Genomic DNA, 23416 nt, shown 5'->3' on the forward strand with positions numbered 1-23416 from the left:
TTTCTTGGGTCCTGGCTGTGGGCCTAGTTCAACTAGGCATTCTCCCAGTGGAGACTCTTTGCCAGGGCCCAGACCCTGTAGCAAACTTCTGCCTGGCCTTCAAGGCTTTTTTTTGAAATCATGGTGGAAGCCGCCACAACTCTTACATTCTGTGTATCTGCAAAATAAGCAATACCTGGATGCCATTAAGATCTGCAACAGACCAAGTGGTACCTAGGCCCACTAGAACCATACCTGCAGCCAACAGACACTTCACTGGCATATAAGGCAACTCCAGTTTCCAAAAGAATCCTCATTTCCTTCTGAAACTAATTGCCTAATCTCCTGGTCTTTGGAACTATTTCCAGAATTGCCTGTAAGGTGCTGCTTTCTAAAAAAATTCTATGCTTTTTCTAGTTTGCTCTTTAGACTCTTTCAATATACCCATTTCCCAGTTCCAAAGCTGCTTTTTCACATTTTATAGTCAGAGCAGTGACCCTATTCCTCAGTACCAATCTGTTTTTGTTGCTGCACAAAAAATCCCAAGGCTGGGTAACTTGTAAAGAAAAGAAATTAGTTTACAGATTGAAAAGTTCAAGGGCATAGTACCAGCATTGGCTCAACTCTGCTGAGTAACTTATGGTGAATGGGCATCACAGTGCTTCTGCACACGTAGGAGGGAGAAATCATATGGCAAGACAGGAAGCCAAAGACATAAATTGAATTTTTGACTTCTCAATGGTTTTCAACTCTGCATTCAACTCTGGGAAAAGTTATGTCATAAGTCTAAGATGAATTGGTGACTAGTAGTTTAAAAACATGCACTTGCTGGGTGTGGTGGCCCATGTCTGTAATCTCACCCCTTAGGGAAGCTAAGTAAGCAGGATTGCAAATTTGAGTCCAGCCTGGGCAATTTAGGAATACCCTGTCTCAAAGTAAAGTTAAAAGGGTTGGGGTATTGCTCAGTAATAGAGCACTTGCCTAGCATGTGTGAGACCCTTGGTTTAGTTACCAGTACTGCAAACAAAAGAAAACAACCACACATGGCATCTATTATACATGACAAACTTCTAGTCCTAATTTCACAGTTATTTTTTTAAACAAAAGCTTTATTTATTTTTGTATTGGGGATTGAACCCAGGGGGTGCTTTACCACTAAGCTATAATTCCAGTCCTTTTTATTTTTTATTTTGAGACAGGGTCTTTCTAAGTTGCTGAGGGTCTTGCTAAGTTGCTGGGGCTGGCCTTGAACTTTTGATCCTCTTTTTTCAGTCTCCCAAGTTGTTGAGATTACAGGCCTGTGCCTCCATGCCTGGCTAAAAAAACTATTAACCTAATAGTTACCATTGTAAATTTTTATACCTACGTTCAGTTTTTTAGTTAAATTAATTCTTAAGTTAAAAATAATTATTTTGTTTGATTATGCTGTGTTATGAATGTTTGTTATTGAAGATGAGGCAAATTAAACCAGTTTAGTAGATATTAATTCTGTTTGGAATTAAGGTTACCACATATGATATGTAGTCTTGTACCACCGGTATGTTGTACTTTTAAGTACAGAACAAACAACATCCTCAAGTGGTTTGAATATTAGCAGATTTTTAAAGATACTGCATTCTGGTAAGCCCATGTTTCTCTGTAGTGATAGAAATAAAATTATTGTTGTTTAGACTACATAGAAGAGATTATATTAAGCAAGTTACAAATAGAACAGTCAAGGAGGAGATCAAAATGGTTTGCAAAGGTGTATCTTCTTTGGGTTCCCAATCTTAGAGGAGAATTAGCATTTAGCAATAGAAAGGAGTAATTATGGATTATAAGTGAATTTGAAGATCCGTAAAGTTTTTTTCCAAATCTCAATATTCTTTCCTCTTATCTACCAACAGGTACAACTGTAACAGCTTTGAGATTATTTAAGAATCTACCTGTAAGAAAACAATTTTACTCCACCGCTAAAAAATGTAAAGATGAAATTAAAAAGGTCCAGGATCTCCTCATAAGTTATGGTATCCTTAGACCAGATTTAAGGATTGTTTTTGTACATAATAAGGTGAGCACTATTGAATTTTATAAAATTCTTTAAATATACAATATAACAAAGGAATAGTGTATATTATATAAATCAGATATCTAGTATGGACTGAATGTTTACCGTCTCTTTCACTACCCAATTCATTTCTTGAAAACTTAATCACCAATGTGATGGTTTTAGGACATGGAGCCTAGTGCATGAGGGCAAAGCATTCATGAATGTTGTTAGTGCTCTTATAAAAGAGACTCCAGAGAGCTGCCTTTCATCTTCTACCATCTCAGCACACATAGTGAACCAAGAAGTTGGTCCTCACCAGACTTTTAGGATCTTGGATCCTAGCCTCCAGAACTGTGAGAAATGCATTTCTTCTATTTACAAGCCACCTGGTTTATAGTGTTTTGTAATAGTAGTCCCAAGGAAATACATAATCTTTTTTCAAAAATATAGTTCACGTTCATTTATTTTTATCTTTGTTATATAAAAAATCTATAACTTGTCAACTAATATCTGTATGAAATCTGATTAAACCTTATATTCTTAATATATAAGACCAGAGATTCCCTAAGTAGACTTTTTTATCCAAGAAATTCTTGAGCACTCCCTTTTATGAAAAGCTAAGATAGACTCTGAAAATCTTAAAGATGGGTAAGACTTGTTCTGTTCCTTTAAAGAGTGTACAATTCAGTGACATGTTTTTACCTTCTAAACTGTTTTTTTTTTTGTTTGTTTGTTTGTTTGTTTTTGTTTTTTTAAGGAAACTACCTCATTTCTTTCCATTTTTTAGAGCAGGGCTTATAAGGAAGGGATTTCATCTTATTGCTTGATGAATTTTATGGGAAAGAAAGTTTCATGTATTTTCTGATTTTTTTTTTTTTTTTTTTTTTTTACAAAATTCCACATGAGCACCTTGAAATATTTAGTGGAAGGAGAGCAGAATCACACAGCAGCATGGAAGCCTCAGAGGAATAAAGAATTAACACTTGCAAGCCAGGATCTATCTAGGTGCATTAATCTCCTGTAATCCTCACAATAACAACCAAGTGAGGTGGACATTTTATCAATTTTGCAGTTGTCCTCTGAGCTGAACTCCAAGAGGTTCCATACTTTGCTTAGTGTTGAGCAACTAAAAAGTTGTTGAAATGGAATTTGAAACTTAGCATGCCTTGGAGTGCAGGTTCTGTACACTCTATTGTGTTCTCTTCCCAGTCTTTTTTAAAAAATATAAATTTATTTATTTATTTTAATTAGGTATATATGACAGCAGAATGCATTTTGATACATTGTACACAATTGCAGCACAACTTTTCATTTCTCTTATTGTACATGATGCTAGATGTAGCATTGCACCACATGTGCAGCGATACATGTATAGAGGTGGTAATGCCCATCACATCCCATCATCTTTCCTGCCCCCATACCCACTCTCTTCAGCACTCTCCCCTTTGCCCAGTCACATTTCCTCCCCCGCACTCCATTATGGATCAGCATCCACTTATCAGAGAGAAGATTTGGCCTTTGGTTTTTGGGGATTGGCTTACTTCGCTTAGCATGATATTCTACAACTTCCTCCAATTACTTGCACATACCATAATTTTTTCTCTTTTAATGTTGAGTAATATTTTATTGTGTATATATACCACAGTTTCTTTATCCATTCGTCTATTGAAAGGCATTTAGGTTGGTTCCACTGCTTAGCTATTGTGAATTGTGCTGCTATAAACATTGATGTGGCTGTGTTACTATAGTATGCTGATTTTAAGTCCTTTGGGTATAGACCTAGGAGTGGATAACTGGGTCAAATGATGGTTCCATTCCAAGTTTTCTAAGGCATCTCCATACTGCTTTCCAGAGTGCTTGCACCAATTTGCAGTCCCACCAGCATAGTCCTTTTCCAAATTTCAGAATACTTAAAATAACTTTGTGAGATAAACAGCATTATCTCTGTATGAGGAATGAAGCTCAGAGTGATCAAAGGAATTGTTTCACATTTTGTACTAAGTAATAGTGCTGAGGTCAGAAGCTATTTTGTCTCAGTTTCTTTCTATTCTATGTCTTTTTTACTCATTTATCAAGAAGATTCTTTATCTTCTGACTTCAAACCATGGTGAAATGTTTATGATCAAAATCTTTGGTCATATTAAAAGAAAAAAATTAAGACTAGTCAGCCACCTGTTCCTGCTGGCATAGAGCTCAACCAAATGATACCTTGAGATCCCTTTCAGCTCTACCATGGTATGATTCCTCAGGATGTTGATGGATAGAGGCTGGTCCTGCTAATATAAATAACCCTATGACCTCTTGATTCAGAAGACGTTAAGTAATTAAAAGTTAAATGTCTCCAAGTTAAGAAAACACCAAGATCAGAAGAAACATGGTAATCAGAAAGGGAAAACAGATGAAAAGGCTAACATGTGAGTAGAGATAGGAATTAGTTGTTCGTAAAAGAAAAGTGATTACTAAAAAGTTTTGAATGATAGACAAAATAGGATTATTGCCTCACATAATGAAAATGAGTATATCAGAATTATTTGGTTGAGATCTTGAGTTTTTATTCATTTGAAGTCAATATAAGTCTTTTAAATTTTAAAGTTTAGTGTAGGTGTTTTCTGCTGAGAATTGAAAGTAGTATTTTGTAATACACTATATTTTAGTATTTTCAGAGGACACTATTGTCTGAACTTATATTAAACAAATGCCTTTATGGCCTTCAATAATTTCTGATGCAGTTCAACTTCTGGAGCGTATGTTGAATGTTATACTATGAAAGTAATAAAAGATTATCAAAAGTCTTACAGTAAAATTGAACATTAGCTATTGTTATGCAAGGAGACAGACCATGGACTGAATTAGAACAGGCTTTTTATTTTTGAGCTCTTTTGTTGTTAGTACAGATTATTATTCTAATATTTTGTTTTTCAGTAGTCCTGTTGTGCCTCAAGAAATGTTAAACTATATTGTTGAAACTTCCAAAATAGTATTGACATGTTATCCTCAGTCTCTTTAAATGTTGAATCCTTCAGTGCTCTTAGTCTTTTTCTTTTAAACATTGTTAACTTTCATCACTCCTTCATATGCTGTTGGGAAGGATGTTTTGGTCTTTGTTTAAAATTTAAACATGATAATATTGATGTCTTTTTTTTTTCTGCTTTAGAAATCAACAATCATACTGCCCATAATATGAGAAGTCCTATTGCTATTTTGATAACTTGGATTAGATAGTGTTCCTTCTTTTTATGAAGGTTTAACCTGCCAAGACATTCTTTGAATACTGATAATGTTGATGTTCTTGCCAGTATGGTTATGTTAGAAAGAGGTATTTTTCTTCTTTCATCACCATGTTCCTTGAAAGCATATTGAATAATGAGACGGCTAAAGGAAAATAATTTACAAGTGCATTCAGTGAGTTTATTTAAAGTAGATATTATGTGGAGAATTGCTGGAGCCATTCCTTAAATGAACATTATAGTTTTCAGGTTTAATGTAAAAACTGAATCCATGTGAGGTCTTGCTATATATATTTTCATTTATAAAGTAGTTATTAGAATTTTTCTCTATGGTATTATCTGAAACCAATTTAGTATTCTTAGCTATTTCATATAAACATAAATAATTTTGTGGAACTCTAAAACATAATGTTAAATTTGTGATTTTAAATAAGGGCTATTCTCATACTTCGTAATCATTGATTTTAAGTTTTTCTTAAAATATTTGTAGTTTTAGACACTGTTTTGAAGTTTCGTTTTGTTTTGTAGTGCTGGGGATTGAATCAGGGCCTCAAACATACAAAACATATGCTCTACCACTGAGCTACATCTCCATTCCTGAATTTTGTTTCAATAATTAGAAGCCCACTGGTGTTGCAAAAGCTGAATTGGATGTATTGATTTCAGAATTGTTTAACTATTAAAAAAGAGAGTGACATGATTCAAAGAATGGCTTCCTGCCAGGTGTGATATCACACACCTGTAATCCCAGCAAGAGGATCATGAGTTCAAAGCCAGCCTCAACAGTTTAGCCAGGCCCCAAGCAATTTAGTGAGTCTCAATTGCTTGTCTTAACCCTTTCTCAAAATAAACCTAAAAAGGTCTATGGATGTGGCTCAATGGTTAAGCACCCCTGGATTCAATCCCCCCACCCCAAAGAAAAAGAATGGCTTCCTTCTCATTTCCACCTCCGTGTTACACAAGAGTGTTAAGACTTATTGGAATCAGTTCTTGTTGTGTGTATTTGTGTTTTGAGGTCTGATATAATGATAACACTACTTTGAAGGGTTGAATATTTCTGATTTCAGTCAGTCTGGGAAGAGGCAAGGACCTTAGCCAGAAATACAAAAACAGAAACCTGGTTTGATTGTGAAATGTAGTAGCCTCATTTCTAGGTTTGGTTTTCCAAGTCTCTAGGAAAACACTATTTTGTGTTTTGGATTTGGAAACACAAAAAATTTGGATTATAAACTGAAGATTAATAAGTGGTATCTTATCTATATCTGCTTCTTATAATATTCATTTTTTTATGGTATGCTTTGTTCATTGTATCCTCTTTGCCTTTTACTCAAAGCATTTTCAGTGTCCCACCTTTGTTTCAGTTGTGCTATGGGGAGGGGAGTCAAGGAGAAAAGTCTTTGCCACAATTGAACCAGTGTTAAAGGTCACCCCCATCTCACCAAAGTTGAAGCAGTACAATCAGAGATTCCAAGTTAGGACCGAGACTCAACTGTTGCTTCCTTAAGAAGAAATTATTCTTACAGTGCCAATCTAGAAAGTTTGGGTGGGTTATTTTTTTCTTTAATTGATGTAGGTGGCTGTTTCTTCAAATATATTAAAAGGTTAGCTGAATATCAATCATGCTTTTTTAATTTTAAAGGAGATTTTTGCTACTTTCAAATTAATAACTAAATTTATCAAATGGTTTTCATGTCTTTTGTTATGCTAATTTCTTTTACTTTCACCTTAATTCTTTGGAATATTGTATAGAAAAGTATATATAAAGACACATAACAAACTTATAAATGTAGTTGGTTTCTGAATTTTATGTTTAGCAACACTATTAGAGTGTATATAGAAAGTCTAATATTATCCCCTAGGAAAACTTTGATTTGCCTCAACTATGCATGTGGCATTTTCTCCATACTTCTTGCATATCCTTTTGCTTCATTACCAGTGATTTACATTCCATCTCCAAAACCTCTTTTTTTTTTTTTTTTTCTTTTTTGGTAATTGGGAATTGAACCCAGAGGCATGTTTTACCACTGTGCTACATCCCCAGTCCTTTTTATTTTGAGATAGGATCTCATTAAATTGCTGAGTCTGGTCTCAAACTTGGATTCTCCTTCCTCAACCTCCCTAGTCACTGGGATTACAGGTGTGTGTCATTGCACCTGTCTTCAACAGCCTCTTATGGGAGGGAGGCCTGCATCTGTATCTTTTCAAAATAAGCAAAAACTTTTAGTCTCCACCTATTAACATGTACCTGAGTGTGAGCTCCAGTCCAGTAAAGGCCTTAGCTAAATACCTAGACTTTGTGACCCAAATCAAAACAAATCCATCATAAAGTCATACCTGACAGTTTTGGTCTGAAGTGACTTTAACTCTTCTTAATTTCTGTGGTTTTTATTGTTAGCATTTAATAATCACTCAAGTTTTCATATGTTGAGTGTTCTTATGCTTTCATATCTTCTCACTTCTACTGTAAACTCCTGCAGACTACAAGCTATGATATACCCCTTCCAAAGCACCTACTCAAGGCTCTGTGTCTAGTATATAGAAGGAAGCTCTAGGATAGGAGAATGAATACTTTATTAAAGAATAAGATATTTGAGGGGCTAGGGTTGTGGCTCAGTGGTAGAGCGCTTGCCTGGCATGCATGAGGCATTGGGTTCGATTCTCAGCACCACATACAAATAAATAAAATAAAGGTCCATCAACAACTTAAATTTAAAAATAAAAATAGAATAAGATATTTGAATTTGAGCATTATATTAAGCAAAATAAGTCACATCAGTCAAGGGTCATATGTTTTCTCTCATATGTGAAAGCTAGAGAGAAAAAAGGAAAGGGAATTTCATTAAAAAAAAAAAAAAAAGCGGGGGGAGATCAGTAGAAAAGGAAGGAAGGGGACCACAGGGAGGGAAAAGAAAGATACCAGAGAACAAAACTGACCAAATTGTATGTTTCTACTCTGTGCATGTATAATGAATCCCACTATTATGTATAATTATAAGACACCAATAAAAATGATTTTAAAAATTAGGAAATGTGAACTTTAGCTTATCCTTTACATTTTCAACATTTAAGTCTTTGAGCAATCCACTCAAACCATTGCAGTCACATAAAGAAAATAGTAATGGGACAGGATTAAAAACACTATTTGCTGTAAAATATTCAAAAAAATTTAATCACACACCTGATTTGATTACAGCCTAAGAGAATTATGGGAACAAACTTAAGCCCAGGATTACATTGTGTACTTAATATCAGTTGAAGTAGGATAGGCACAAAGAGTCTCTGAAAAAAATCCATATAAATGAGGAAAATTTTCTGATATGGACAAAAAGAAAGACTTCTCCATAGCTTTTCATTGGTAGGGGTCAGATGAAAGTCCAAAGCAATGTGGTATAAAACCACTGCTCTGTAAATCTTACCCTCCCTTTCTATATGTCTTAATTTTTTTGTTAGTCTTTTTTAGTCTCATGACTTAGATATCAGTCATATATAAGTGACTCGTAAATTTTTATTTTATTCTGTACCTGTCCCCTAAAGTTTACACTCACGGATTCATCTACCACTCTAGTTATCTCTCTTTGGGTATCTAGTAATAGGCTTCTTACACTTAACATGTAAAAAATTCAGGTTCATATCTTCCCTCCCAGACTTTTTTCTGCCTCCTTCCCTGTAAGTATATACAAACCCTCTTTTTCCAGTTGGCAAACCAAAAAGCCTTTTAGGCTTATTCTTGGCTACCAATTCCCTTCACTCTAATCCGATTCAAGAGTAAATTCTTTATATCTGCTTTCAAAAATTTCCATGTTTATGACAACCAGTGTGGTGTAAGCCACCACCTTATTTTACCTGAATTCTTGTATGTATTCTAATTGGAACTCCCTAATTCCTTCACTGCCCTCTTCAATCTATTTTCTGCCCACCAATCCTGGGGAGGGGGGAGTGTAAGTCAGATCATATAAATTCTCTTTAGTCAATTTCCATTTCATTGAGAGTAAAATTAAAGTCTTCACAGATGGACTGCAAATTCTATAGCAGCAGTTAATAAACTGTTTCTGCAAAAATCCAGATAGTATGTATTTTAGGTTTTGTAGGCCAATGAGTTTTTATTGCCATTATTCATCTCTTCATTTGTAGCATGAAAGCATCCCTGAACAATAAAACTTTGCTTACAAAAATCAGGCAGTGGGCTTAATCTGGCTCTTTGGCTGTATTTTGCAAACCTCTTTTTTTGATCACTTTGCTTCTTTTCTTAGAATCAGTCACAATTTGAACTCAGGACTGATGGATTTGCAATAAGTTTCTTTGCCTAGAACGTTCACCCTCTCCTTATATCTGGTTCAGTTCTCATCTTTTACATCTCAAACTTTTTCAGTGAGGCTTTCTTTATCAACCCTAAAATTGCAACCATTTTCCCTGCCTCACACATATTTTCCTTAAGATTCACTACTATCAAATATATATAGTCTTGATTTATTGTCTTTATTTCCTTCTCTAGCATATAATTTCCATGATGAAGAGGATTTTTTACTGTTTCATAACTGCCATATTTCTAGTGCATTCAATAAATGTGATTAAGGGCTGAGATCAGGAGTACTTCACCACTTTGGTGGCACTATCCCATAGTGACCTGTGAGCATAGGTATTAAAGCACCTGAGAACTATAGGCAGATGGTATCATTGAACATTAAAGATAGCAACTGAACAGAGAGATAAAGCAGAAAAAATGAGCTCTCATACTCAACACTTCCTTCTCCTTTTGGTTGAGACTCATAGAAAATGAAAAAAAAGAGCTGAGTTTTTCCACTTGGCAGGTGGGCATTTATTAATTCACTGGGGTAGGAACAACCTATAAAAGTGACAGGATTGATATTAAAGATACTGAGCATTTTTTTTCTGTATTCTGTTGGCCATTTATATTTCTTTGAGAAGTCTTCGTTCAGATCATTTGCCCATTTTTTGATTGGGTTATTCTTTTATTACTTCTTTTGAGTTCTTTATATATTCTGGATTGTAAATTTCTGTTGGATAAATAACTTGAAACAATTTTCTCCCATCTGTAGGTTGTCTCTTCACATACCATGCAGATATCCTGGGAAGTGCAGAGAACTTCTCTGCCTGTTTGCTGTGCAGATCCTAGATCTATCATCTGTTTAGACTGTACTTCTGCAAAGTGCCGATTCCTGTGCAAGTGGTGCTCACTGGGACTATACCTCTCACCTCTATACCTGCCTCCTATGCTGTTATGTCTTTGGTACTAGGGAGCTTTGTTTCACCTTCAGTTCTGCTGTCCAAAATCTCTGGCTTTCTCCAAGTCTTTGGCGACTCACTACTAGTAAACTTCAGCATTCTCTCATGGTCACCCATCTCCATACACAGCTATTCTCTAGATTTTTTATTCTGTCTTTTGGAGAAGCAGGCATGTGAATGGTGCTTCTAACCTATCATCTTGAAACCTTCCTGAAATTTTAAAAATAGATTGTTGGGAATCATTAAAACCTTTTGAAGCAGAGAAGTAACCTGATCAAGGTGTTTAACCTGACAATTAGTTTGGCACTAGTCTTCGGGAAGGAGTTATGAGAAACTGTAAATAGGAGCACTATTTAAGAAGCTGGTATACTATCATAGGCAATAAGGGCCTGAATCAGGATAAATACATCAGGCATGTGAAGCACAAAGTGTCTGATAGCTATTAAAAGGGAGAATCAATGAGACTGATTGACTGACTGCATGTGGAAAACAGAGAACATAATAGATTTTTAAATGTCTGATTAATATAACTTATTGCTTAGGGAAATGATAGTACTACATCCTGGTTTAAATCTTCAAGTGAATGTATCTGACTTTCTCCTTTAATATGTAGTTCTCATCATGAGTTACCCTGACATAGTTTTGATCTTATTCCAAAAAGAAGCTTAACATAATCTTGATCTCCAAAAAGAAGTTTCTAGAAATAAAACTTTTTAAAAATGAAATTGTTATCTATCATTAGGGAGTTTTTGTTAACCAATCAGTTTAGAGAGAAAAGTGAATGACTATAGGCTAGATGTTATTTGTTAGCCTTTGTAGACTTGTTAACAACAACAACAACAAAAAAAGCCCAGAATTACAAGAATAAAGAACTATATTGTTGGCACATTTGTTTGAACAAAATAAGACTTATGAGAAGGATAAGATAAGAAAAAAGCTAGCTGATGGGAGTTTTGGGAGCTCAGAATCTGTGGGTTTAGTCTCATTCTGCAGGAGAGCCATGTGGGTAATGGAGTTTTGTTGCAGAATAGATGGTTTGGGTAGCTTCATTTATAATGAGTTATGGAGAGTTTAACAGCAAGTACAGAGAAGAAACAAAATGTAATAGATAAGGTGTTCCATTCAATGAGAATAAAAAAATGAAGGCTGAAATCATATTTTCTTATAAAGCAATAGCAACTCGATATCCTTTTATGTGAATAAGGGAGGAATTAGCAGTTGCCTTAGGGCTCCAAGATAAAGACTTGATCAGACAGCCTGATCCAAATGATTTTCTGAAGTACAGATAATGTAGAAGCAGAGAAAACGACTTCAAATACTGTTATGTTTTGGTGGTGGTAACATATACTTACTAACCTTAGGGCTGTTTGAAAACATAGGCAGTCAACTTTGGAAGGCCAGTTATTATAATATTTGCATTCATTATTTAATCAGTCTCTTAGTCCTAAAACATTTTATGTATTTTTTTCATTTTACATATTTTAAATAAGAACTGCAAAATAGATATTATCTCTATGAAAAGCTTCTGAATATTATTACTTGAATGTCAAGTTCAACCTTCTTTTTCTTCCTGCTTTGTTTTGGAAAACAGGGAAAGGATGTTTTCACTTCGAGGTCTAAAAACACTAGCTCCTTTTTCTTCCTCTTTGTGAAAGTTAAGTAAATTTATTGTTTAATTTACTTCTCATTGGTTAGTTTTGAGGATTTTTTTTCCCTTATACTTGCAATGATCTGTATTTAATTTAAAGCTTGAGTTAGCCAATGTAAAAAACAATTTGCTTTCTTTCAGTTGAATATTGTTAGCTAATATTAGAAGCAAATTTACTTTCAATTGGGTAATTAATTTTTTATACATATTTACATTACATTAGATTTTGCTTATAAGTTGTGATTATGATATATTTTAAAAAATCTGAATCCAACACTCTCCCCCCCCCAAAAAAAAAAAACTACTTACATGTAGAACTATGTGACAGTCTTCTCTTATAGGATGAGAATTATTTCTAAGATTTTTTTTCCTTTATCTGCTATAATTAGAAATGCTTCAAGTCTTCAATATTTATAATCTTGATGGGAAAAGTATATTACTCATAGAACTTCCAGAGACTACCCACAATCTTCCTTTCATCCTGAGGAAGGATTTATTTAACTATTAAGAAAATCAAGCATTAGACAAGTATGATTTCTAATTCTGATCTTCATGTTATTACTAACTGGTTATATTACTTGTCTAGGCTTCAATGTCATTGTCTTTAAAATGGAATAATAGTATCAAGATAGCAGAAGTTTTCAAAATAAAATAAAGCATTCTTAGCCCAGGGTCTACCATGTAATTGCTTAGTAAATGTGCATTGTTACTGTTTCTGATATTGTGAATTTTATTAAAATATGATTAGATTTAAAAGACTATGGGCTGAAGTTGTGGCTCAGAGTGCTTGCCTAGCACATTTGAGCCACTAGGTTTGATCATCAGAACCACATAAAAATAAATAAGTAAAATAAAGATATTTGTCCATCTACATCTAAATATATTTTTAAAAAAAGATTATTAGAGGAGATAGCCTTAGAAATAATTCTCGAGAAACACCAAGTGGTTAAAGGTGTTCAAAGCAGGGGAAACAACATGTACAATAGCAAGGAGTCATCAGAGGTCAGAGAAAGCTGTTGCAAGAAAAGAGATGATAAGATTAGAAAGATCACTTGGGTCTAGATTCGGAAAAATCTCGTGTACCTTACATGGGAATGTGAACCACCTGTAGTGTGGCCGAGAAGGAACCAAATGAGAAGTTCATTTGGAGATTAACAAAATAAGAATTCCCATGGCAATGGAGGATGTACCAAATATGTTTAATCCTTAGTAAGACTGTAGAAGCTGATTCAGTAGTCTGAGCAGTTGTACAGGACATGGAGGGGAGGGTTTAGGCAAGAAAAACATCTCTGATATAGATGATATGATTTGCTTACCATTTGAAAATAATCTTTCTTGTTTTAAAACACTGCTGAGAAATGTGTCACCATACTCTATCTTTGATAGTTATGTAAAGTAATGCTTCTAAATTTTATTTAATTTTTAAATTGCACATTTATGAAAATATAGAATGAAAATATTTCTCCCATCTTTGTTTCTCATTTGCCTAGCTTCTTTAGTTCCCATCCCTTCTATAAGTAAAATGTCTATCACCAGGTTTTTGTAGCCTTGAGGAAAAATGTTCTGTTCACCCAATGTATATGTATTAAAATAAAAAAATATAAGTGAAAGCCAAGGATGTTTTGTAATGCTGGTCTTCTAGCTATAAATTCTTGTAACTTTTGTTTATCATGGAAGGTTTTTATTTCATCTTCAAATCTGAAGCTTAATTTTGCTGGATACAAGATTCTTGGTTGGCACCCATTATCTTTTAGAGCTTGAAATATGTTATTCCAGGATCTTTTAGCTTTCAGGGTCTGTGTTGAAAAATCTGCCATTATCCCTATATGTAATCTGATTCCTTTCTCTTTTGGCTTTTAAAATTCTCTCCTTATTCTGTATGTTGGCCATTTTCATTATAATGTGTCTTGGTGTGGATCTGTTGTGATTTTGCACATTCGGCGTCCTGTAGGCTTCTTGAATTTGGATTTCCATTTCATTCTTCATGTCTGGAAAGTTTTCTGATATTATTTCATTGAACATATTGCTTATTCCTTTGGTTTGGACCTCTATGCCTTATAACAGTCTAATCATATTAATGCTTATTATGTTTATAGAAAATAGATTTTTAAAAATAATACTATTGCTATTGTGATGGAATAATCCATAATTTTATTTTGGATTTAAACCATTTAGCAATTTCTTAGCTGCTAATGTTGTATTTGTGTCACTGCCCTTTTCTGAACCAGAGATATTATAAATATATACAGGAGCAGTAGATATCGATGCAATTATGTTAACTTGTTAAATACCTTGAAAAAAAGGTAAAAATTGGGGCTTTTTAAAAATATATATATTTATTTTAGTTGTAAATGGACCTTTATGTTATTTATGTGCGGTACTGAGACTCAAACCCAGGGCCTCACACATGCTAGGCAAGTGCTCTACCACTGAGCCACAACCCCAGCCCCAGAATTTGGGCTTTTAAGAAATTCTGTTGTGAGTTTAATACATTTATGCATATAATTTGCAAGAAAAATTTAGTTGCTTAGTCCATTTTCTGCTGGATAAATTATAGACAGTAGGTTATTTGACTCATGCTTCTGCAGACCGGGAATCCCCAAAACGAGGAGTCGAACCTGGTAAGGGCCTTCTTACTGCATCATAACATGGAAAGTGAGTATGAGAGACAGAGAAAATTGAACTGAACTCATCCTTTTAACAAGTGTAAACCCGAGATAACTAATGAACTCAGTTTGTACACGTTAATCCAAACGTGAGGGTAGTGCTCTAACCAGTTCTAAAGTTTCTATCTCTGTTAGGATAGCAATGAAATTTCAACATGAGTTTTGGAGGAGACATTGAAACTATGAGTTGCATTTGAAGCCAGTAGAATGTACTCTTTTATTTCATACTGTAAAAGGGGAGTCATCTGTATCAACATGCTATATCAGCATTATCTATATGTAACCTGCTTTTCTCTGTGTAACAGATTGCTTTTACAATTGGGGTTTACTAATTAAATACTGAATAATCTCATCTAACTTCATTTTCTTCAAATAGTGTTTGTCAATGAAGTAAGAACAGGGACAAGATATATTTGGCTAAGTTCAATCAAACCTAAAATGGTGTACATGTAATAATATATTTTTGATTGAGGCATTTTTGCACGGTCATCATACTGACCAGAGTCAGATTCTTACTTGGCACATTCAGATGCTCCAACTTTGTGTGACCTAGATAGAAAACATATGGAGGGTTGTGTGTATTTTTAGCTTGTTAAGCTTTTAGCCTAAGGGAAAGATACACAAAAAACTTCAGAAAGTAAAAAGTTAATCTGTTTTTGAAAATAACATAGGATTTATAAGATGGTAGAGAAAGCAAACTAAAAACTATATTTTCTGTAGAACATATAAATTAATTTAATTATAAAATCTAATTTCTTCTGGATTCTCAATATTTACTATATGTAATGGTTTAGCTTTTTAATAATGGATTCTGTTTTGAAACTAAGGAGTTCCTAAGTAATAGTGAAGATTTTACTTATCAACAGCTCTTTTTATCCATTTCTTGCTAGTTCAAGTGTAACTAGTTTGGAAAATGTTCCTAAATTAACCTCCTTGATCTGATGCAGTAATTACCTAGTGTGAAATGATTCTTCCAAGCTATGAGCAGTGCACTTAAAAAATGTTTTTAAAATCATATTTCTTGCTCTATTTCACACCATTCCTAGAACCTGTTTCCTGAAGTGGTCTTTTTTTCAATTCAGTATAGTAACTGTTCAGCAAATCATGCAGTGGATTAGAAGCCATGCATTAATCAGCAACTAACATTTTATTTTTCTAATGTAAACTAAATAATATAACGTTTATATTAGTAGTATCATAGATTTTGTACTTAATTTAATTCAGGAATTTTAAAATATTTGTGGTTCAAAATATTTTCTTGCTATTTTAAATATATGTGCCATTGGGGGTGTGGCTCAGAGGTAGAGTGCTTGCCTAGCATGTTTAAGGTCCTGAGTTTAATCTCCAGTACTCAAAAAGGAAAAAAGAAAAATATGTGTGTGGTCAATATCAGAGAACTGGCATATCTTTAAAAATTTATAGTTTTTGTGAATAAATTTTTTATCATGTAATAATTCCTTATTATACGGAATTTTTGGATATTTAATTCCCATATATTTGCAGATTATTCAGAACCTTATCAACTTACTGTTATTTTGAATATTGTCCCTTAAGTTACCAGCTACTGGCTGGCTTAAAACAGTAAGCCACAATAGCAGAAGCTAGTATTTCTTTATCTTTTCAGAGGTGTAAGTACATGTGCACACAGTGATTACAATGGAAGTTCCTCAAATAATTAAACATGATTACCTTGTGGCTCCTCAGTCCTACTCCTAGGTATATACCCAAGAGAAATGAAAACACATGTCCATACAAAAATGCACACAAGAATATTTATAGCAGTATCAATTACAAAAGCCCAGAAGAAGAAACAACCCAAATACCTGTCAGCTGATAGAAGTATCATTCAAATATATATCTGTATAATGGAATATTATTTAGTCATTTAAAAGGAATGCAGTAGTGATATTATATGTTTAAACCTTAAAAATATTTTGCAAAGTGCTAGGAAAAGACTACATATTGTATGATTCCATTTACATGAATACCTAAAGTGGGCAAATTCATAAAGTAGATTAGTGATTGTAAGGTGATGGATAAGGAACTCACTGCTAATAGACAAGAGATTTCTCTTTTTAGTGATAAAGATGTTCTAAAATGAAATTGTGATTCTTACACAACTATAAATACACTAAAACCCATTGATTTGTAAACTGAAGGTGTATAAATTGTGCAATATGTAAATTAAACTTATTAAAAGAAGAAAGAGTATTGCCTTGGACTTTCTAATGTAAAGTAGTGGGCAAAGTCTATAGTTATTAGCAGGTTCAAAGATATGGCAACCAATACTCTTTTCTTCTTGTTTGTTTACTCTGTTTTATATTTTATTATGGTTTTTATTAGTGCATTATAATCATACATATTATTTGGGTTCACTGTGACAAAATATTCATGTATGCACATATCATACTTTGTTCATTTCATTTTCCAGTACTTTCTGTTTTCCTTCTCTCCTCCTTCCCCCCATCCCCTTTCTCTACTCTTCCGTTTATAATTTATTTTAGTTGGTACATTACAGAGATTCATTGTGATATATTCATACATGAACATAGGATAATTTGATGAATTTTATTCCATATTTCTTCTCCTTTCCCATGTCTTCTCCCATTCCCTTGATTCCCTTTCTCTTCTCTACTATTCTCCCTCCTATTTTCATGAGACACCCTACACCCTTTTCTATAGATTCCCATTTCCTGTCTTTGTATGACAGAAAACTTTTACCCTTGACTTTCTGAGTCTGGCTTATTTCACTTAGAATGATCATCTCCAGTTCTACCCATTTACCAACAAAGGACATATTATTGTTTGTTATGGCTGAGTGGAACTCCATTGTGTATATAAACTCCACATTTTCATTATCCATTCATTTGTTGACAGACACCTAGGCTGGTTCCATAACTTGGCCATTGTGAATTGCACTGCTACAAACATTGGAATGCATTTATTACTAGAGTATTTTTATTTCAGTTCTTTTGGATAAATATCAAGGAGTGGGATAGCTGGGTCCTGTGGTAATTCTATTCCTAGTCTTTTGTGGAACCTCTATACTGATTTCCATATTGGTTGTACTAATTTATAGTCACACTAACAATGTGTAAGTGTTCCTTTCTCCCCACATCCTCGTCAGCATTTATTATTATTTCTATTCCTGATGATTGTCTTTCTAACTAGCAGTCCACTAAAAATGTTGAACATTTGCTGGTCATTTGCATTTATTCTTTTGAAAACTGTTTGTTTAGTTCACTTCCCATTTATTGATTGGACTGATTGAGGTTTGTGTGGGTATGTGTGTATGTGAAGTTTTTTTAAGTTCATTATACTTTGGATATTAATCCTCTGTTAGAAGAATAGCTGGCAAAGATATTCTCCCATTCTATAATCTTCTCTGCATGCTCTTGTTTCCTTTGCTGTCAGAAGCTTTTAAATTTGATCCCATTCCACTTTTCAATTCTTGGTTTATTTCTTGAGCTTCAGGGGTCTTACTAAGGAAGTCAGTGCCTGCATCTATATCTTAGAGTGTTGATCCTGTGTTTTCTTCTCGCAGTTGCAGTGTTTCCAGTCTAATTTCTAGGTCTTTGATCCAGTTTGAATTGAGTTTTGTGCAGAGTTATAGGTAGAGATCTAGTTTCATTCTTCCACATATGGATATCCAGTTTTCCCAGCACCATTTGTTTAAAAAGCTATGTTTTCTGCAATGTATATTTTTGGCAACTTTGTCAAAGATGAGATGGCTGTACATATGTAGATTTGTCTCTGTATTCTATCTGTTCCAGTTAGTTTTCATGTCTGCTTATATGCAAACATCATGCTGGTTTTGTTACTATAGCTCTGTAGTATAATTTGAGATTGGTTATTGTGATACTTTGATCCTTGTTCTTATTGTTTAGAATTGCTTTGTCTATTCTATGTCTTTTTTTCTTTCATAAAAATTTTAGGACCTTTTTTTTTCTAGTTTTGTGAAGAGTACCATTAGTATTTTGATGGAGATTCCATTGAATCTGTATTTCACTTTTGGTAAAATGGCCATTTTAACTATTAAATCTGTCAGTCCAAGAACAGAACTATTAAATCTGTCCAGTCTTCTAATGTCTTATCCCTTCTTGGTTAGATTTATTCTGAGGTTTTTGGTTTGGGGGCTTTTCTTTGGTGGGGTGTGGGGAATTGAGATTATTGTGAATAGAAGTGTTTTCCTGATTTCTTTTTCATCAGGTTCATTATTGGGATATAGAAAACTTCTTATATTTGAATGTTGGGGTTTTTTTATCCAGCTAATTTGCTGAATTTATCAGCTCTAGAAATCTGGTGGAGTTTTGGGGTCTTCTAAGTATAGATAAAATTATATCATTGGCAAACAAATAATTTGACTTCTGTTTGTATTCCTTAATTTTCTTCTCTTAATTGCTCTGACTGAATTTTCAAAGTATGCTGCCGCAGTCCGGCTGCAGCAAAATAACCGGGGGGTGACGAACAACTTGTGTACATTGATACAGCAGGAGTGGGAGCCGTTTATTCTAGGACAGGAGGGTTATATATACATTCCACACAGCTTATCTTAATTAACATAAACTAGATACAGCAGTAAACCAATAAGGAATCTCCACACTTAATGGCTCGCTGGCGTTACTTCACAAACCACTCCCTCTGGCAAAATGCCAGGCGCTATCTTGACTTGTTTACAGACCCTAACAGTATGCATTGAATAACAGTGGTGAAAGTGGACATCATAGACTTGTTTCTGATTTTAATAGAAATGCTTTCAGCTTTTTACTGTTCCATATTATGTTAGCTTTGTAGTTCTTATATATAGCATTTATGATGTCGAGGTAAGCTCCTTGTATCCCCTTTTTTCAGTGTTTATAACATGAATAGGTGCTGAATTTTCTCAGACTTTTCCAGCATCTGTTGAGATGATCATGTGATTTTTGTTCTTAATTCTATTTATATGATTAATTACATTTATTGATGTGCATGTGTTGAACCAACCTTGCATCCACGAGTGAAACCAACTTGTTCATGATGTACTACAGCTCAGCTCCCTGCCCCCAAGCATTATGTTAGATTGAACCCAGTGGCATTATACCACCAAGTTATCCCCCAACCCCTGTTATTTTTGAAACAAGGTCTTGTTTGTTAAATTGTTGAGGCTGCCTTCAAACTTGTAATCCTCCTGCTTTAGCCAAGACACTGGGATTTTGGGTGTGCACCACCACACATGGTCTGTACAGTCTTATCAGTGTATTTTTTGAATGTGGGTTGCTAATAACATTAAGGAGTTTTGCATCTATGTTCATCAGGGATATTAGTCTACAGTTTTCTTTCATTTTGTGTCCTTATCTGGTTTTGATATACGAGTGATAATGACTTTATAGTGTGCTACACACACACACACACTAATAATAATAATAATAATAATAATAATAATAATAATAATAATTTGAGGAGGATTAGCTTTAGTTTTTCTTTGGGTCTTGTAGAGTTTATCTAAGAACCATCTGGTCCTGGGCTTTTCTTTGTTGAAAGTCTTTTTTATTACTGCTTCGGTATCATTGCTGATTATTGGTGTGTTTGGGTTTATTCTATCCTCCTGATTTAATTTGGATAGGTCATATGTGTCTAAAACATTGCTAATATCTTCTAAATTTTTCAGTGTATTGGAATAAAAGGTTGCTATCTTAGAGAATGATGATACTGCCATTACCTAGGAGTTGTTTATGATTCTCATTTTCTTTCTCTGTGCATGCAGTCATCACAAAGTCACATAAGTCTACTTCATACCTTTAGTCTATCTTCTTTCCCTCTTTTGACTGTGCTGGTTCTATTATCCAGCCCAGTGGTTTTTGACCACACTATTAATATTAGTAAAATCCCATTGTTTGCAAGTGGTTTACCTTAAAATAAGATAAACCAAAACAACTAAAAAAAAAAAAAAAAAAAAAAAAAGTCTTGTGTCACTTTCACTGTCTTGAATTCCACCCTACTTTTAGTATAGAAGAGAAAGTAGTAACATTACAGCTAGAGTGACAGGAAGTACCAGTAATTCTCAGGGCATCTGTTATGGTTGGATCTGGAATGTCACATAAAAGCTCATGTGTTGAAGACTCAGGTCCCAATGCAGCAATGTGCAGAGGTGGGACTTTTGGGAAGTGATTGCATCATGAGGGCTGTAACCTAGTCAGTGGATTAGCTAATTTGATGGATTAATAATTTGAATGGACTACTAGGAGGTAGTCTTAAAGGCAGATGGGGCCCTGATTAGAGGAAATAGGTTATCGGAGGCATGTCCTTGGGGAACTGTATATTGTCCTTGGCCCTTTCCTCACTGTGTTTCCTAGCTGCCATGAGCTGAGAAGTTTTCTGCCTTACCCTTCCACCATGAGGTTCTGTCTCACCTCAAAATTTTTATATCTTTTTGACTGTAGAAGTCCTATAGCATAGTTGTGCATCCTCAATAAAATAGTAATATCTTACTTGGAGTAATACTTTCTCTAACTTTGTGTTGTGTTGTTGGTACTGGTGATTGAATCCAGGGGTGTTTCACTGAGCAACATCCCCAGTCCTCTGTTTTTATTTTGAGACAAGGTCTTGGTAAGTTGCTGATGGTGTAAGATGCTAAGACTGGCCTTAAACTTTGATCCTCTTGCTTCAGCCTTGCAAGTTACTGGGATTACGAGTGTGTGCCACTACACCTGGCCAACACTTTAATTTTAAGTAACATCGAAGTATATATTCTGAAAGTTGGGGAAAGAGAAGGGAGAAAATTAATATTTTATGAAAATGTTTTATGCCAGGTACTGGCCTGTGTGCTTGCCTGTGTTATATATTTTCATTTTCTAACACCTCTGACACAGAAGTGTCCATCTTATAGGAAGGAGAAAACTGAGGTTAAGAGAAGTTGAGTTGATTGTATACTCCAACACACATAGATTCTAAAATTCAGAACCAGGGTTTGTTCGTCAGACTTTAAAGTTCATGAATCATTTCTAAATAATGTTGAAAATATAAGTTGAGAATGAATGCTAAGTGTAGAAATAAATATGGTAAGGTCTTGAATTTAAAAACTTTAAATCATTTAAAAAGTTTATGTCTTTTTTTTTAGGCAGTTATTTGGCAGAAAACTAGAGTATCAGACCACAAGATGGCTCTCATGTCAGTTCTGGGGACTGCTGTTATGGGAAACATGGAATCTTTTCATTACCACTCTGAAGAATCTCAGGTATATAACAATTATAGTAATTCTTTAAAAATTCCGATTTACCAATGAAATTATTAAAATATTTCCCTTTTGGGAAGGTGGGGTAGTTAGAAATTTTTCTTTAAACATTTTTATCAAATATATAAATAAGGCAAAGAAAATACATACAAAGCTAACTAACTATTCCTAGTTCTGTTTTCCTTTTATCTTTCCTTTTATCTGTTTGTTGCTTACATTGATTTCTAGAAATTTTTTTCAATTTAGACACTTACCTTGTATTTACACTATGAAAGGTGAGCTTGCTTAGCCTTCCCTTTTCCCATGCTGCATATATACTCAAGACTGCAAATTCTTAGGATCTTCTCTTCATTTTTGTTCTGAAATATTTTTAGTTGTTGATAGACCTTTATTTTATTTATTTATTTTTTTGTGGTGCTGCGGATTGAACCCAGTGCGCTCTACCACTAAACCACAACCCCAATCACTTGTTCTTAAATTTTACAAGTATCTGTTTAGGTGTGTATCTTTTATTGTTCATTATTGTGTTATGCACTTAACACTGATGTTTTTAATCTGCAGACTTGTTTCTTTCTTAGCCTGAGTTATAAATTTCCATTCATTATCACTCTTTTTTCTCTGTTTTTTAATGGAAATCCTTATTGATTACAACCTTCCCTTATTCCATCTTCTGTAAGTTTGGGGAGATCTTTTTGTATTTTTTAATTCTTCTATCTTTTTTTTTTTTTAATTGTGTTTAATTCTAAGAGTATTTTTACTTTATTGCTCTTTTACAACTTACTGTTATGGGTACATAATTTGAATCTCTCTAAAGATACTAAGTTTTTGTTTTTAAAATATTTTTTCCTTAAATTATTTTTATTTATTAGAAGTCAGGTTTTGTTTTCCTTATCAGGTCTCTTTCCTCCAAACCTCTGATTCTCGTTCCTTGTCTTTCCTTTTGAGTAGGAAATCTAACTGGGAACTCAGTGTTTATGTCTGGGCTTATTGATTTTTTCAGGGTTCCCTTGAGTGTTATGTAATCGAGATCCTGTTCCTGTTCCTGGAAACTTGTAGATTCACAAATGCCATAATGGAATGAGGAGTTATTTTTCACACTGTCCTTACTCACTGACCTGGTGCTACTCAGGAAATTAATTACATCTCTCTTTCCTTTTTTACTTCTAGCAAAAGTTAGATTAATTGTGATTAGAGAAAAGTACTTTCATTTGCCCTTTGTTTGCTAATTTTAAGCCTGTAGGCTCTCTGGAGTTCTGCTTATGGCAACTGATGCAGGATGATAAAGGCACATCTAAATTCTCCTTAGTTCCCTGTGACTTTAGGGGATTATGTTGCCTGTGTGTCATCGTGCTCTACATACTCTAGCTGTACCAGTTTTTGTCTCCAGACTACCGGTGTTGGTGTCTCTTGGAA

General features: G+C 34.1%; 1 protein-coding gene across 16 annotated transcripts in view; it reads left to right on the forward strand.

Annotated features, from left to right (window-relative positions):
- Pms1 (PMS1 homolog 1, mismatch repair system component) overlaps nt 1-23416 on the forward strand; it is a 115270-nt gene that overhangs the window by 28560 nt on the left and 63294 nt on the right. For 13 of the 16 annotated variants that reach the window (XM_015481148.2, XM_048808168.1, XM_048808169.1 and 10 more), the window contains 2 exons: nt 1866-2029; nt 21890-22006. In XM_015481148.2, the coding sequence (XP_015336634.1) occupies nt 1866-2029; nt 21890-22006 (281 nt within the window). The remainder of the gene's footprint in view (nt 1-1865; nt 2030-21889; nt 22007-23416) is intronic. The other 3 variants (XM_048808166.1, XM_048808173.1, XM_048808167.1) reach the window with 1 other exon arrangement.

The sequence above is a fragment of the Marmota marmota genome, unplaced genomic scaffold (assembly GCF_001458135.2).
Source record: "Marmota marmota marmota unplaced genomic scaffold, marMar, whole genome shotgun sequence".
NCBI classification, from domain to species: domain Eukaryota; kingdom Metazoa; phylum Chordata; class Mammalia; order Rodentia; family Sciuridae; genus Marmota; species Marmota marmota.